The sequence below is a fragment of the Heloderma suspectum genome, chromosome 2 (genome assembly GCF_057233095.1).
Source record: "Heloderma suspectum isolate Gila_16-S chromosome 2, 16-S_ref, whole genome shotgun sequence".
NCBI lineage: Eukaryota > Metazoa > Chordata > Lepidosauria > Squamata > Helodermatidae > Heloderma > Heloderma suspectum.
Window position 1 is genome coordinate 192,574,628 of NC_139459.1, and position 17,313 is coordinate 192,591,940.

Below are 17,313 nucleotides of genomic sequence, written 5' to 3' on the forward strand. Positions count from 1 at the left end.
TTGGCATGAAGTTTAAAAGCAAATGGAGTGGCAAGGTCTGCATAATGCTTCCAGAGCAACATCACAACATTGCTTTGTCTTTGAGGGAGTCTTTCTTCCAAGTGTCTTGAATGCTTTGTCAGTGCTCATTACCTGATCTTTAGTGCTCAGCTGTATTGTAACCCTTCTGATCAAGAGGGGCAACTAATGGCTTTCTGAACAATTTGGGATGGGTTGTGGGCTCTCATGGAGAAGCCCAGCATTCCTTTTTTGTGGCTGCAAATGCTTCTGTTTCTAGCCCTTTTTTAAGAGAAGTAAAATTTTTGTTCATTTTGAAGCCATGGAGAAAAATGGGCTTTCTTGATGGGAAAACAAATTTTAGAGGAAATTGCAATATATGCAGTACTTTTAAAATTAAGCACTACTACATTAAGAATATGAAATATATTAAGTATAACTTAGTGTATAAAATTGTACTGTTTTCATATATGCATTAAATAATAATGCCTTTGCTTTAACAAAAATTACAAATATGCCCAATGTTAGAGATGAAGCTGCAAGCTGCTACGTCCTATACATGTTTACTCAGAGGTAAGCCCTATTGTTTACAGTGGGAGTTACTCTCAGGTAAGCGTGTAGAGAACTGCAGCCAAAGGCTGCAATCTTATCATTCTTATCTGGAAGTGAGTCCCATTGAACTCAATAGGCCTTACTTCTGAGTAGACATATAGGATTGCACTGTAAAGATGTTAGTTTTTCCCGTTGGGAGGTGAAAATAGAAATGAATGACATTGTTTTACTATGTGGAAAGCAAGGTTTTACTATGTGGAAAGTGTTATTATCTAGAAACCTAATGTAGACCTCAGCATTATTGTGCAGAAACAGAAGAAACTCATATTTGTAGAGAGTGCATGTAAACCAAATATCCCAATAATATAATTAAGGGGTAGCAAAAATGTGGACATTCAGTTATACTTTTATAATACTATTGAAGAGTTCAGTGTTATTTCAGAAGTTTTATAGTAACTGTAGATACACAACGTGTGTGTGTGTATTCCAACAAATAATTTGTCCTTTAAAATAATTACCCAACTTCAGGCACAATCCTATTGAGATAGGTGGCCACCTCCGAGCTTGGAGGTGACTGCCTATCCAGTGCAAGGCAGGAACAGCACGGAGGGGATCATCCCCTCCGCACTTCAGCCACCCTACATTCATGGCTGATTTCAGCTGCCTAGCCGCAGGAAGTTGGAGCGGGGGGAGCAGACACCAGACAATGCGTCGGAAAGGCACTTCCGCCCCCAGGAGTGCCCCGTTTTTGCTGCTTCGCGGTGCTGTTATAAGTGTGGGGCCGATCTGCGCTGCCTACGAGGCAGTGCAGGAGAGGGTGGAGGTCAGTTCTCAGGGAATCGACCTATTCTATAGCCATCTAGCTGCTGACTAGCAGCCCTAAGATTGCGCACTTAAATGTGTTTTTCTATCCAGAATTAGTGTTGGAAAGAGCCATAGCTTCTTATTCTAAACTTTCACTTCATGGAGTTCAAAAATTGCAGATTTACAGAAATTGAAACAAACTTCACTCTTCTTCACATTTTTGTTCCTTGACCATGCGTGCTTATTTTCAAATACTCATCAGGGTTTTTCATTTGACATGGAAGACAGAGGAATGTGGAAAACAGGAGAGCTGTATAAAGGCATTGCAGGAGCAGTACAATCAGCAAACTTTTCTCTGCTTGCTTTCCTGCTTAATTTGTTTTTTGCAACATTGCAGCCTCTCATTCTGGCACTGACCAGATCCAGACCTACTTTAGCTTCAGCAAGCTGGCTGCTTCATGTGCCCTCAGGTCATGCGTTGGTTCTTTTCAGTCTTGGATCTAAGACAGTTGCAGCAGTGTGAATTGGCCATGTATCATTTACAGTACTGCTTTAAAAAGTGTTTGGCTCATCATTCTGCAAGAGAAGATATTCATGATTTCCCCCAAAATATCCCTTTTCAAGTTTCGGGGGGTGTGGGATAAGGAAAAGATTTTTTGTTTGTTTGTTTCTTATAAAGTTTTTGGAATTTTCTTCTAGGTGTTCACATCTATACTCGTCCTTGCTGACTTGCATTTGAAATTTTGAGAGCAACAATTGAGACGTAGATACTGTTCAAATTCATTTCATTATTTCGAAGTTGATACCAAGATTCTGAGAGGCTGAACAGAGGTTTCTCTCATTTAGGGCAGACAATTCCAGGGCAAGTGCACCACAGAAAAAAAAGTAGTATGTCCATTGGCACTGGTTCAGTATCCTCTGTGTTCAAAAATGTTATGTGCAGATTACGTTAGTTAATTATTTGCAACTGAACTGTACAAACTGGCAGCTGGCACAGGACTCTTCGTTTGTTTCTGTTGTGGCTCTTGGTGCTCAACCAGTGGTCCACCGCTGCTGTATTGTGTTTCTGGAATGTCACAGCCTGGCTCTGAACCTTCTTAAAAGATCAGGTCATTAACCTAATTCTAGATCTAAGATATAGTAGATGCTGATCAGAGTAACCATGCATCCATTTGTTACAGTCTTCTGCTTGGTTTGTCTGGCTAGCTGGTTTAGATTTTTTTACTGGCATGCTTCTGCTGTCTTTTCTGGTTGTTGAATTTGTTTGTAGTTGGTTTTATTCATTATTGTAAGCAACCTTGAGTGCTGGAAAGGCAAATAACACTAGTTAACAATTAATAACAATCAGCAAGTACAACTAGCTTGTCTACACATTTTGAGTTTCACTACTGAGCTAAAGATTTAGATGCTAACGAACGACAGCTGTACTGGAAGTATCTGGGAATTTGAGTTATCACCATAAACAGTTGTGTTTGCAAGCTTTAGGGTGCGCTCTTCTGAAAAGAAGAATGCGTTTCTGGTAAAATCTTAAGTCACAAAAATGGCTGGAGGCAGACATCTGAGTTATTTGGCCCTCATTACCGTGTTGGCTGAGCCAGCCTACTATGCTTGTGCTATCACTTGTCTTACCTTTTCTCTTAACTGCTTTTGTCGATTCTGACTGGCTTTGGGGAGGGCATATGAGATTAACCAGTTTGCCACCAGATTTTCCATATGCATGCTGTTTTATGTCCCTGTGTGTTTCACCTTAGTGGTACGCAACATTTTTACCTTCAGGAAAGCCTTTTCTATTTGAACCCATGTATTGATGAATCCCAGCACACCTCAGCATGCTGCAGAGCATTCTGGGACACAACCTTGGTTAATGTGGGGCACTGGCCCCATCTGAGTGTGAACTAGATCACGCTCAATACACTCTTGTGACTGTACAAGAAAAATCAGTAGCTGTGTCTTTCAGGAAAGCTTGTCCAACATTACTGATCCTTTTGCTGAGGAACCCCTGATAAGCTTCCAAGAAACCCCAGAGCTCACAGGAACACAATTCGAAAAGTATTTTGGCAAGGTTACTCTTTGTAGCTAAGTTATCCATGAGATTAATTAAAAAGAACAACTTCAAAGTAAAAGTAAGATAGTATGTCAGGGTGGCAGATGAGCAAATCCTCTGACAAGATATCCTCCTTCTGAGTTTGCTAAGTTCATTTAACCTGGCAGCAGTTAAGAGCAATCAGTCAAGCAGCGGAAGCCTTGTGAGCTAGCATCGTACATGGGTCAAAATGGTATGTCAATATGACCAGACAGTGAGATCAAGCAGGCTATTTGTGATTAGCCAATGTACCTTCCGTTGTCACTGGAAGAAAGCAAATGGGGCAGGACATGCATACAGGACTTCTGCAAGATGTACAGTTTCCTGGCTGGAGGCAAATATTTCTCTAAGCAAACATTCCTGGACTGTGGCAGATAAATTTTGCGTGTGCGCAAAAGACTGGGAGAGACTGTAAATGCAGCCAGGCTTAAAAATTCAGCTACTTTGGGTTGGTCACAATTTTTGACCCTGCTATCTTAGGTTGCAGTACATTTCTTGCATAGATGAGGCCAAAGATCTTGCTGCAGATGTAAGCACAACAAGGTGATGACCTTTAGATGGGAGAAGAACTGTATGCTGAAGGGCATATCTTTGGAATTCTGCTTGAACATCTTCTAATTACCTTTATCTTGTTTCTCCAAATCAGGACCAAGAGAGACGAACCCCTTTGCATGCAGCTGCGTACTTGGGAGACGCCCCTATTGTTGAACTCCTAATACTATCAGGTAAGAGGCATAGGTATGTGCCTCCTAGTTTGAAAAATGTATCATATGCTTTGAAAGCAGAAGGCCTCTGCTTTATAAGCAGGCTGCAAACTGAGGAGCAGAAGCATAGCCCTAACTCCCATGGGAGGAATAGTGACCTGGAATTCTAGGGTAATGCTGCTGGGTAGTGGCTTACCCAATTCAGGGCTGGGAATTGCAGAGCATTTACTGAATGGAGGAGGAAAGCTTGCACTTCCTATACTGAGGGAACCAGTCACATGTTTTGACTGGCTGGCATATCATTGGCTAAATTGTCAGAGGTAGTTGGAGATGGCAGCGTTGAAGGAAGGTTTGAGTAATGCTGATAGAACCTATGCAGGTCTGCACTTGAAAGCGTTGACTTTAAATATGGGAGACCCATGTTCAAGCCCCTGTTAAGATGTTGGCAAGTCACTACTGCTCATCCTCTGACAGTCTTTAAAACTGGAATTATAATATTCTGTGATTTGGATGGTTGCAATAATGAATGAGAGTTCTTAAAGCATTTAGTGCTTTCTACATTAAAAGTGCTACAGTTAGCAGATTGCTGCTACTAATACTATTATTGCTAGTCATGATTCCAGAACAGCAGAAATTTATGAAAATGTTCTGATTCAATTTAGCGAAGCTATTTTAAAACTGACAGCTCTATCCACTGTAATTCTCCCTGTGTAGGTTGCAGGGCACAGTTAGCTTTGTGGACAATGGAACCAGGACAGATGGTTCTTGATGTGTGTGGTAAATTTCCCCAAATTAACTGTAAGGGAAGAAGCTGGCTACTGTCAGTGTATAATTTTAAAGCAGGTTTTAGCTTTTGAAGACATCTGGTTCCACCTCAAATGAGATCCCTCTTTTTTAAAAAAAAATTGGATGAAGATTGGAATGCTGGGTTGTATAAGCCTAGTTGCTTGTGCTGGGAGTGGGCTGTAGTCCCTTTTAAACTGTTTTTAGGCATGACTCCTGCATATGTTGCTAAAACCATCCTTTGTTGAGAAGAATTTTGTAGAAGAATTTTGCTTCTCTGTGCTTGGGAATCAGTCCTGTGTTCAACCCTCTGAATGGGGCCCCAGTACGGGCCAGAGGTCACACACCCACACCCTGAGCATGTGTAGGATAGGGCAAGTTTAATTTGCAGCCAACCTTTTTGAATGGTGGGTAACTTCTGAATGCAGTGCTGGTTTTCCCTTCCTGTTAATCAGTCTTCAGCCACATTTGTTGCAAAACAAACAAGCACCAACTCTGCAGATATGTACTGAGATTAAGGGAATAAAGAAATGCTGGCGTTAAGATGCAGGGACAAGGAATGCCTTGCCACTCAACAGTTTGGTGAAATGTTTACTTGCTGTAATTGGCAAACCATCTATGTGAGGTCTTACTTCATCCCTCTTATTCTTCTTGGACAGGTGCTAACGTTAATGCAAAGGACACCCTTTGGCTAACCCCGTTACACCGTGCTGCAGCTTCTCGTAATGAGGTAGGTGCCAATCTCTTGCGTTTGGCCTATTGTCATTCACTCTGCTAAGGAGACAAAGGGGACTGTACATATTGGACAACCACACATGGTTAAGATCATTTGCCCCTTCATGTTCACAGTACTCACCCTGGGTCTGGCTGAGAACTTGTAGACTTGAGAAATGGCACAGCAAGCCTAACCCCCTTGGACACCTTTCTCTGCCTCTGGATGGGGCAGAGGTTCCTCTGTTGGGGTGGTGTTTGTGTCTACTCCAGTTACACCTGTAGAAATGTCTGTGGCAGTGAGTCCCAAAGCGGAGCATTCTCGGACAAGGGTGAGATGAAAATGGCCTTGGATCCAATGGAACCAGAGCCCCTTCATTTGCTGCCAAGATCCCAGGATCAGTCTTGTCCTTTCTACACCAGTCCAGAGCTGGCATAACTAGTTGTTGTAACAAGGGAGCTACATGCTCCCTATAACTGGCTGGGACAGTATTCTGGCTGCAGCATTCTTAATCAGCTGAAGTTTCCAAATGCTCTTCAAAGCCCCATGTAGTCTAAACAAAATGTAATTAACGCATGTATAACTGTGGCCAGTTCTGGCATCTCCAGGCATGGATCCAGTGGGCACATTAGCTGTAGCTATGCAAAAGCACTCTTAGGCACTACTAATACCTGGGCATCCAGGTTTAGGGCTGACTCCAGGAGTACACTCAAATTGCGAACCTGAGTCTTTAAGGGCAGAACAGTACCATCGAAGACAGGTTGAATCTCCTATTCCATGATCTGCTTCTCTACTGACCAGGAGCATCTCTGTTGTCTGGGTTAAGCTTCAATTTGTTTGCCCTCATCCAATCCATTACTGATGTCAGGCATTGATTCAGAACCTGAACAACTTTCCCTGGAATTAGATGAAAAGGAGTTAAGAGTTGGGTGCTAGCATATTGGTAACCCTGTACCCCGAAACAGCAGATAACTTCACTCAGCAGTTTCATGTAGATGTTAAATAGAATGGGGGACAAGATTGAACCTTGAGGGACACCATAGGCCAGTGGACAAAGCATTGAACAGGAGTCCCCCACCATCACCTTCTGGAACTATTGTAAAATGGTGCCTCTAAGTCCCATTCCAGCCAGATCGTCCACACATGCCCTGCCCATTTCCCAGGATAGATTGTCCACCAAGACTACCAAAGGTGTCTCCATCTGATAACCAAGCTTGAAGGATTATTAAAATGGATCTAGGTAATCCACCTCATCCAGCATCACCTGGAGCTGAGAAGCCACCACACAATCAAGCACCTTACCCGAGAATGGAATGTTGGACACTGGCCAGAAATTACCGAAAACAATGGGTTTTGGTGAGGCTCTTTTGGGCACGGTGTTCACTACTGCCCTTTTCCTCTCACCCAGTCCCCACAGCAGCTTTTATAAGTTAGGGTCCAGCACACACAAATAAGTTTCACATCTCCAAGGATCATGTCCACATCAATGGAAAAGTATCCATTATAACTGGATAGCAGGAGTCAAGGTTGCATCAGTTGGATCTGTGCTGATGATGACATCCAGCAAGGATAAAAACAAATTTTATCTATAAAGTGTCTTACAAATTGGTCACAACACTCTATTTATTTGATTTATATCTGCCTGTCTACTGAAAATGGTGCTCAAGATGGCTAAGAATAATAAAATACAGCTTAAAAACAAAATCTTAATTGTAACATAACATAAACATAGATTCATGAAAATGCAATTAATAATAATAATAAAAATAGGGAATTTACTTCTGTTAAGTAAATTCCCTATGAGCTCTCAGGAAACCATTGGGATCCATCAGCTTCTTGGGGCAGATGATTTTAATTGTTCCACCACCCCTGAGAGGCTCACAGTGAGGGTAAGCGTGAACCCGACCAGGTAGTGATCTGCCCAATATGATGATGATCTGGATGCAGGGGAACTTTCTATAGTTCCGTAGAAAGTACCCCTGCATCCAGATCACCATCATCCCACCCAGCACATAAAACCAGAGCAAAGGTCTGCCCTGCTGAATTAATGAGGCCAAAAACCAATTGGGACAAACCCATGCTTGCCAGAGAAGTCATGAAGGGCTAAGCCAATCCTGGCAGGGCAGCCCACATTCAACTGGGGGCCTTGGCATGTATGCTGAAGTTTCTGAACGCCACAAGTTGGGTCGTGGAGAGGGCTCCAATACCACTGCTGAGGCTACCCTAGCTAGCTCAGGAAGGAAGACTGCTTGGCAGCGAGAGGAACAGTACTCCAGCAGAATCCCTATTCTGTTCTATATTCTGATCTTCAGGTATGCACACTCAAAACTGGATGACTGCTGGATGGGGTATGTGGTCAGGGGGGCAGAATCATGATAGACCACGATAGATTGGCCCCAAGGTCTTGCCTGCTGGTGCTGCATAGAGAACCCAGGAGGGCAAAGCTGGGGGAAATTCACCCCTACCCTAGCCTTATTCAATCAGGTCTCTGTGGTACTGGCCAGGATCAGATAATAATTTATTATGTATTCAGCTTGTGCTGAAATTGTAGAACTTGTCTGTCTGGGTTACAGATACCAACTTTTGACTTTTACGTAAACTAGTGAACTCTTGTGTATAGGCCTACCGAAGATACTAGCCTACTTGTCCTCACAATCCTATATTAGCTGTTTGTGGACTCAGAGTAGGGTGGGGATGGGGGAGCTTTTGTAAAACTTCCTGCCAGGTCACCTGATTGCACCAGTGACCAGGTGAGTATTTATTGACAAGCCTGGGCTAGGGTCTATGAGTATCATTCTCATTTCACATTCATACTTCAGAAGCTGGAGTGAGGGTGTTGAGAGATGTGAGCTTTAAAAATCTCTGTAAGTCCCCATTCCTAAACTGCTGAAAAGGCCAATCCCCCCCGCCCCCCGTGCACGCATAGATACTTGGTCATCAAAATAGTTCAGTAAAGTGTAGTTACCTTAATTTTCTTGTATAGTGTTCTTGGCACACAATTGTGGAACATCCCCTGGTTAAGTATGACCTTATATACTCCTATATTCCGTGAGAGAGAAGGTTGCATTGCAGTCAATAGGATAACATCCATACATTGATTGTATAGGAGCTCTTGATACTAAGTATGCTGTTGTAAGATCTTGCTGGATTTCTCTGTAGTTTTCTTGTAAAGATGATTGTGGAGTAAGTTTCTGCCATTAGTTGCACAAAGACTGGGCTCCCTAGAGAGTATCCTCCTGAAAAAGCTTTCCTTCTTCTTCAGCTGAGTCGGTTAACTTGTATAACTGCCTTTTCCTGCTGGCCTCACAGCTTCAGGCCATTTTCAACAACCGAGAAGCACTACTTAATCTAGCTCAATTAATTCACCTCTTTGCTCTTAAAGAAGTGTCCGCATTTTCATTGATGGCTGGCTTCCAGTGAGGGTGGGGGTTTTCTCCTGGGCAGAGTTTGTAAGGGAGTGGGGAGGGTTGTGGTATATCATCTTACATGAATGAAGGGAGAAGCAATGTCAGGATATAGGCCCCTGGTCACTTTTGCCTTCTGTCAAGTTTCTTACACCTCAGGAGTCACCGAAGAGCTTTCATTAGCTACAAGATCACACAGTTCAGTGGCTGCATCACTGCAGAAGACCCCAGCAAGGCAGCCAGTGGTAGCTTCCTCTGCTTACCACCTCCTTACCCAGTTAGCCTGACTCGAACTTATATGGTGGCTTCGGCAAATTGTGCAGCATGGTTGTGCTACTGAAATCAACCCTACTGCCATATTTGTGAGGCCATGGAACTGAAGCCCTTGGCTACTATTGCATCTCCTGTTCCTGCTTCTTGAGGCTCTCACCAAGCCTTCTACTGCCCACTCATTTTCCTGATAGCCTCCAGCATTCTTATTCTAGTCATCTGGATCTTGAAGCTTCGACCTGACAATAAGCAGCTTTGAGAGGGAGATATCTTCCTTAGAATTCAGACTAATCTCATTTGAGCCTTGACATATTGAAACTATGAATCCCAGCATGCATGGCACCTTGGAAGTTTGGTCAAAAGGAAATCTTCTCATGTCATTACCCATTTAGTTGCTTTATTTAATGCTCTGTGGGCAGCAGTTACCCAGATGCTTGAACACATGGCTACCAATGGACCGTGTGATTATTGGCACCAAGACCTGGTTCCCCTTGTATTTTTTTCTCTACCCTGGTTTGGAGCTGACTGACCCTCCCATGGTGGTTAAAGAGAATGAATGAGAGAAGGGATTGTGAATTATGTGTTGTATCCAGACATAGTTGAACTTAGGTCCCATTGAAATCAGTGGAACAAGTTAGCCCACACTAGGGTTGTATGGATTTTGTTAAATCCGGTCCGCCTGTTTCACAAATTGTCAGGTGTCTTTCAGTCTGTGGTCCACTAATTGATGGATTTGGATCCCGCCCCCCCTTTGTAAAAGTATGCAAAAACGTCTGCCACAGTTTGTGGAGCTTTTGCTGGGGCTTAACATTTTGCGCATTTTTCTTAGCTCAGCATACATACCGTCAATGAGCAGAGTGCACGAAAAAGATTGCTACCCAGTAGAAGCTGAAGAGAGACCATATATAAAACATGTTTGTTTTTTTAATGTTGTATACGTATATTAGCATAGTTTCCAGCAACTTTCGTATTTTGTACAATTAAATTTGTGTACAGTTCCAGAAAGTAGAAAGTGGTCCACATGACTGGGAAAAGGCCAGCCTGCTGAGGAATCCAGAAGTTGGGTTCATAGAAATTTGAACTTATCTGTATTTGGATTCATAGAAATTCGAAGTCATCCATTGCAGATTTCTCTGTCATCCCTAGTACATGAGACTCAGGTCCCATTTACTTTAAAGGAAACTAAATTCAAATAACCTAGTCCAGATCCAACCCTATATGGCTTTAACCTGAGTGATATATTAAGCTGGGGTCTGACAGCATCACTGCGTATTTTCCCTTTAGGCTATCATCCTACATGAGGATGTTCACTTGTCAGGGGCGCCCTAGCTGCCTCTTACAGTCTACTCCAATAGCCAACTCAAGACACAGATAAAAAGATTCTTTTCAAAGCTTTAACCCCTTTATAACTTAATGACTCTTTCAGATGCTAATCACCAGCGACTAAGCAAGGAACAGCACTGGGGAAAGATAGCAGAGTAGCCTATGCTCCAGGTTAGGCAGTTGGTTCCCGTTTGAAGGAAAATCACAGGAAGACCCTGAACTTATGGGCTAGGGAGAGATCCTCCCTCTTTCCCTTGGGTCCTCGGGATGCGACCGTTGCTTGCGCGCCAAACGAGCGCTATGCCTCCTTACCGCGCCCTCCATCTGTCGTCACTCCCTGCGTCGGCCTCGAGCGCCCAGCAAGCCCCCCTCAGCACTCTCTCGCTGCCAGGGTCACTGTCTATCCCAGGAATGCCAGCAGGAGGAATCTCTGCCAGCTGCTGTTCCTGTGAGAGATGAGCGAGCTCCTCTCCCACGGATTGCTGTTCCTCCTCAGAATCAGAACTTCTCTGGGGTTCTGTCGGCTCAGTTTCCACCCTGACATCACTGTCCTCAGGGCTGCTAGGTCACTGCGAGCTGCAGCACCTTATCGCTTGCATGCGCTCTCTCAGCTCTTCAGATATGTATGCAACTGGGCACCTGGCATGCTTCCTATTTCCCAGGTTCTGCAGGTAATCAGGCTACCTTTGTTTTAAAATTCTAGTTCTTCCTCATAACACAGTACTGTTGCCTCACTCCCTAGTACCTGATGATTCCTGTTCAATCAGATTTAAAAGCTGTCTGTATTCTGTCCCTGGCAGAAGGCACTTAACCTCCTCCTAAAGCACTCTGCAGACGTCAACGCTCGCGACAAGTATTGGCAAACACCGCTGCACGTTGCCGCTGCCAACAGAGCCACCAAGTGTGCTGAGGCCATCATCCCCCTGCTTAGTAGTGTTAATGTGGCTGACCGCACTGGCCGCACAGCACTGCACCATGCCGTACACAGTGGGCACATTGAGGTAAGAGGTGTCCTTACTTCTTTCTGTCAGGGATCTCTTTGCATTCCACCTCTGTCAAACAAGGATGAGCAGTGAAGGACGGTACTCTAGTGTGAACAGCCTCTCAGTTTAACATAGAACTACATTACATGCAAACTTATGTAATTAAACACTGATGGCATCTTCTGTTAAGGAAAAGTGGCTTTGGGAGGAGTGGAGAACAGAGGATGCTTAACCTTTTCCTGACACTTTTCTGCTGTATTTCACTCCTCTGCCTCCCCACCCAATCCCAAAGTTGCTATTCTCTGTCAACCCGCAACCCAAGCAGGGTTCTAAACATGTTTGTGAAGGAAAAATTGTCTGAAACATTGCAGGCAAACATGCACCTCTCAGGGTTGCAACAGAAAATCAACAGGCAGGGGAAGAGTTAAGAGCCCCTCTGCCACTTCCCAAAGCTGCTTTTCCCTATTAGAAGCAGACACTGGGGTTTTGATACATGTGTTTGCATGTAATGTGTATTTCTGACCTTAGGGTACTGTAATCATAGGAAGGAATTCTTTGCTCTGCTACAGACTCTCCTCTGAGTGATGAGAGGAACTCTTTGGCCAAACTGTTTAAGGGGTTAAGTAGTTGCATAGCTGTGATGGTGCTGTAGAGTCTGGAATATGGCCTGTAACACAGAACCTAGCAGTTGCCACCAGAGCCCAACAGGTTGATCTTTCAATTTTTAGCAAAAGAGCAGATGTCCAGCCCTCGCAGCTTAAAAAAACCCTCAGGATCTGGAGCCTCTTTTTTTCTTTTCTTTTCTCAGTGTTTAGAAACTAATGGATGCTTGAGTGAGACTAGCAGTAGTTGGCAAATGGTGCTACTTGACTCGACACAGGTCTCCACACCCTGCCCTTCAGGATCATACAGAGGAGTAAACCAGATGTTCCAGCCTTCTCCAGTCCATAACAACAAAAATTAGAATAAAATTTCAGAATGCTGTTCCCAGGACCCCAGCTGTCAGGCAAACAATGCAAATTAAGCACATTTAATGTAAAATGGCAGAATGGGCCTAATTTATAGAAGCTATAGAAGTTTCAGAATTTTATTTGATTTCTTTGGAATCTCAGGATCCTAGCCCTTTTGTTCAGAATATGTATAGTATGACTTCCCTACCTAATTGCCAGGCCTCTTTGCCTTCCATAGCAAGCCTTGGTGAGAAATAAAGCTTGATACACTGTCAAGGGCACACATTTCTCTTTTGTATTAAGGATGGTCTGCGTGGAGTAACCTAACCAAGACTTCCCCATGTCGCGTCTCTCTTTTGCTCCTTAGTGTTTCTTTAGAGCCTAAGTCCTGTGTGGGCATGTATAACACGAGTTGCTGCATCCCAAGGGGAGAAGTGTTGATTCTGCAACACTTCAGAGGGCATGGAGCACCAAGTAAATTGGCTTGTGTTTTGGCTTAAGTATAACACTTGGTTTTTGCTTTCTGTGTCCCTTTCTTCTTCACCTATTTCTAGATGATAAACCTGCTCTTAAATAAAGGGGCCAATCTGAGCACATGCGACAAGAAGGAGAGACAGCCAGTACATTGGGCAGCCTTCCTTGGTATGTTTTTTCCCCTTCTTCAGGCATTCTGAGATCTCTCTCTCTCTCTCTCTCTCTCTCTCTCTCTCACACACATGTGTGTTGTGTTAATATATACAGACCTTTGAGGAGGAGCTGTATGAAAAGTTACAGAATATTCTCAGGTTAATGTGACAGAGGCATCCAAATGAATGGGTCATCTCTTCTCACCGCCCAGGAAGGCAGGGATCACGTGGTTAGTGATCTTTGAAGGAAGTCTAGTTCCTCTAGCTCTGCCTCCAGTTTCCTTCCCTGCCTTTACCCAGGACAGTCTTGGAACCTCTTTCAGTAAGGGACCACCTTGCAGTTCAACAAGAACTCAGTTACCCTGCGCTTGGACCCTTCTTTCATGCCAGTGACGATTTTCACAAATTTAGACCCCCAGAACAAAATTGCTCAGGTGTACTGCTTCAATGTGTGTATCATTCGTCCCCACATCCCTAGGGCAGAAAGTATACAAAACAACCATTGCTAGATCATCATAGCATATGACTTGCAGCATTTCCCAAGACCCTTGCACATCACCGGTCATTCCATGCAAACTGCAGCCAACTTGGCAGTCTTTTCCGCCAAAGCCTCCCTAGCAGAGACCTGCAAAGTGATGACATGGGCTAATCCAAACACCTACAAAGTGTCGCTCCAGATTAAAGTGACCCACTAGCCCACCTGACATAGGGGGAGGGGCACTTAGCTTGGGCACATTCCATTCATTTGGATGCCTCCTCACACCAACTAGAGAACGGAACATTGGATAATTACTATGAAACTCTATTCTGGTTTCATGTGGCAGAGGCATCCTATCCTACCTTACAAGTTGGCTGTAATATTTTTTTCATGTAATTGGCTGACTTTGCTCACTCCAGGATGTTGCCTTGCCCTCCAGAAGGGTTCTGTAGTTCTGTGTTTTCCTTGCTCTGTTGTTTTGTCCTCTTAAGGATCTCTCCTCTAGTATTCTGTCTTGAGCTTGGCCACATCTGAAAACTGGAGGCAAAGCTAGGGGAACCAAACTTCCTTCAAAGGTCCCTAACCACAAGATCCTTGCCTTCCTGGGCAGTGAAAGGAGATAGGCCATTCATTTGGATGCCTCTGTCACCAGTCCAGGATGGACTCTCATGGTAAATATCCAGCATTCCATTCTGGACATAGACGTAGCAAAGAATAGGGAATACCCAAGTGCTGATGTAGTAAAGTGCATAAGAAGATGGGGCAGCAGTGGCTTATTGCACTTGTTCTTTCCCTAGTCCCATCGCCTGCCCCCTCTCTCACCTTATGTGGTGTGTAGGACTCTAGATGAGCTGCAGAGCCGGTGAGGGAGAGGGGCAGATGACAGCACCAGTAAGGAAATGGGTGGAAAGTACTGCACCCATTGTCTTCTACATTGACTTGCCTGCACTTCTGCATTGACTTGTCTTCTGCACTGATTTGTCTTCTGCATTGGTAGATTTGAAGGTATGTGTGGTTTTCATTCTGATTTGCCCTGTATGGTTGTTGCGAGGGTTACTGAAGTATATGTGAGACTCTTCGAGTGCTAAGAAAACACTATATAAAATGTGTTGGGCGTCGCATGACTCACGGCTTCCCGGCAGCTCCACAACGTGATTGGCCTAGCCAGATGTAAGTAAAGCCAGGCCAAGGGTAACAGGTTGCCACTGGCACACAACTGAACCTCAAGAAGGAACCAGCATTTGCACCCAATTGCTGTTGATGAGGTGGAGCCTCCTTGGGTGAAGTTGGGTCTGCACCATTTTGTATCTGGCACCTTGGGGGTTGCCCTCAAAAGTGCTTGCTTCACCATCAGTTAGGGTTAGGCTGTCACAGCATGCTAAGAAGTTGCTGATGAAGGTAGCCTTGTTGTTGTTAATACCACTGCTATGGAATCTGCTACTTAGAGACTCCACTTTGTAATTCCACCCCCACCCCACCCCACACACACACACACCCTGCATCCCATGGAATCAATTTAATTTAGTGGAATGATTATTCCAGTTAAAAGACTGCTGTTTTCACTGCTCATGCTTCCCATCTGCATTGTGTAGCCCCCCCCCCCAACCAGAGAGAACCTAATCACACAGTCATTAAGATACATCAGCAGCTGTTATCATCCTATCTAGCTCCATTAACACCTCATTAGTCTTTTTTGCACTTCAGTTGAGAAGGGAGAATTTGGGGGGAAGAGTTGCCATTTTTCTACATTGAGGAAGTATGCTGCCTATTTAATTATGTTCCATTTTGTGTCTTTTCATAATTTCTAATGGTCATTGGACCATAAGCTACAATCCCATGCAGTTTTGTTCAATTTTGAAGTAAGGCTTAAAAGAAGGTAAAGTGTTTTCCCTTAATGTGCATATCTTGCTTTGGGGCCATAGCTCACTGGCAGTGCCTAAGGGTCCCAGACTTGGTCCCTGGAATCTCCAGTTAAAAGATCTTGGGTAGAAACAGTGGCGGCTGGTGCCTATTGGAGCTGGTGGGGCGGAAGGCAGGGCAGATGCTCAATATTCTACTGAGATTGCTGGAGGAGTACAGGAGAAGACCACGTGTGGCACTTGGAGCCAATGCCACAAGTGGGTGGGGGACAGGCAGGGAGTCACAGCCCCATTTGCCCCAAATATAGAGCCGCCTCTGGGTAGCAGAGCTGGTAAAGTCACCAGCCTGAGACCTTGGAGAGCCAGTCAGTGTACATGCCTGTGCTATTGTTGTATCAGCTGTCCAGCTTGAGGTTAAGCAGCTTCATATTTTCAGATTTTTTAAAGTAAGGATCATGTTAGTTGTTGGTGCTTAAAACTGGTTGAACAGTGCCAAAAACCTCCTAGGAGTTGGGGCTATATCATAGAAGATTAAATTTCCAACGAGGAAGCCAGTACCGTGAAGGAGATTGTGCTAATCCAGTGTATGGTTTTATGGCAAGTGCAAAGCTTGCACATGTCATCCCATTGCATTGCACACTGCAGTTGTAGCTTCCCATTACATGTACATGCTACAGGATACATGTGTGCATTCATCACACATGACAAATTTCATGCAGGATCTCTGCAATTCCCACATGAAATTTGGTTCCGTATTAGAAGTTATATCATGTTATATGAATATATATTTTTATTTCATTCTGTATCAGCAGGTGGTATGGTTGCTTAAACTCCTTTTTAATAAGGAATGCTACCAATAGAAAAACTTCAACCTTCCTTCCCAGTAGTCATTTCCTTATCTAAAATGTGCTGCATTTCTTAACTTCTTAACTTAACTGATGTTTTCATGCTTTGCTTCCCAAAGATACTTTGTTCTGATAGGAGTTTGCTTGTTTTACTCCCACATCTGCTTTTGGGCCTGTGTTTTCATTTTGTAATAGCCTAGGACAATGCAAGTGTCTCAAATGGAGTAACATCTAATGTAAATCTGTACTTGTCATTTCCATTACATTACCTGCTCAGCTAGTCACTTGAAGACTTATTTCATGCTTCCATGTTTTGGTGGTCCACTTCTTTCCCTGACATCAACCCAGTTCGCACATAACAACAGCAAATCATGCATTAATTAATTAACCCATGATTTGCTGCAGTGCATGCCAGGCACGTTCCACAACCATTTTGACTATTCAACCTCTGATAGAGCCGATCAGGGATTGCTACATGATGTCTGAACACTATAGGTTAATCATGGGTTAAACAACCCACAATTAACTTACAATTAGTTGTTAGGTTAACTGTGGGTTGTTTAACCAATTATTAACCCATAGGCCCAGTTCACATGATATGCTGGGCTCACCATGGGTTATTTAACCCATAATGAACTGCGTTGTGTGTCGGGCACCATTTTGAATATGCAACTCGTAATGGGGTTGCAGTGTGTTGTCCAAATTCAACCATCGCACAAACCCTTGCGTAATCCTCGGTTTGTTGTAGGGTTATGTTGTTTATCCCTTGCATAACCTCTGATGCTCAGATCTGGCCCAATCAGGGGCTGAATATTCAAAAAGGCTGCTGAATTAATTAACCTATGATTTGCCACCGTTACGTGCGAACAGCCCCATCCTTTATGGTTTAAAGTGACAGCAGTGTAATTTGGAGGACAGATTTATGTTAAAATGGAGATGC

General features: G+C 43.8%; 1 protein-coding gene across 3 annotated transcripts in view; it reads left to right on the top strand.

The window, feature by feature from the left end:
• Window positions 1-17,313, top strand: part of ANKRD52 (ankyrin repeat domain 52) — a 66,812-nt gene that overhangs the window by 14,689 nt on the left and 34,810 nt on the right. For 2 of the 3 annotated variants that reach the window (XM_084837078.1, XM_084837077.1), the window contains exons 3-6: window positions 4,083-4,161; window positions 5,583-5,653; window positions 11,433-11,633; window positions 13,120-13,207. In XM_084837078.1, the coding sequence (XP_084693204.1) occupies window positions 4,083-4,161; window positions 5,583-5,653; window positions 11,433-11,633; window positions 13,120-13,207 (439 nt within the window). Of the gene's footprint in view, window positions 1-4,082; window positions 4,162-5,582; window positions 5,654-11,432; window positions 11,634-13,119; window positions 13,208-17,313 lie in introns of those variants that run through there. The other variant, XM_084837079.1, reaches the window with a different exon arrangement.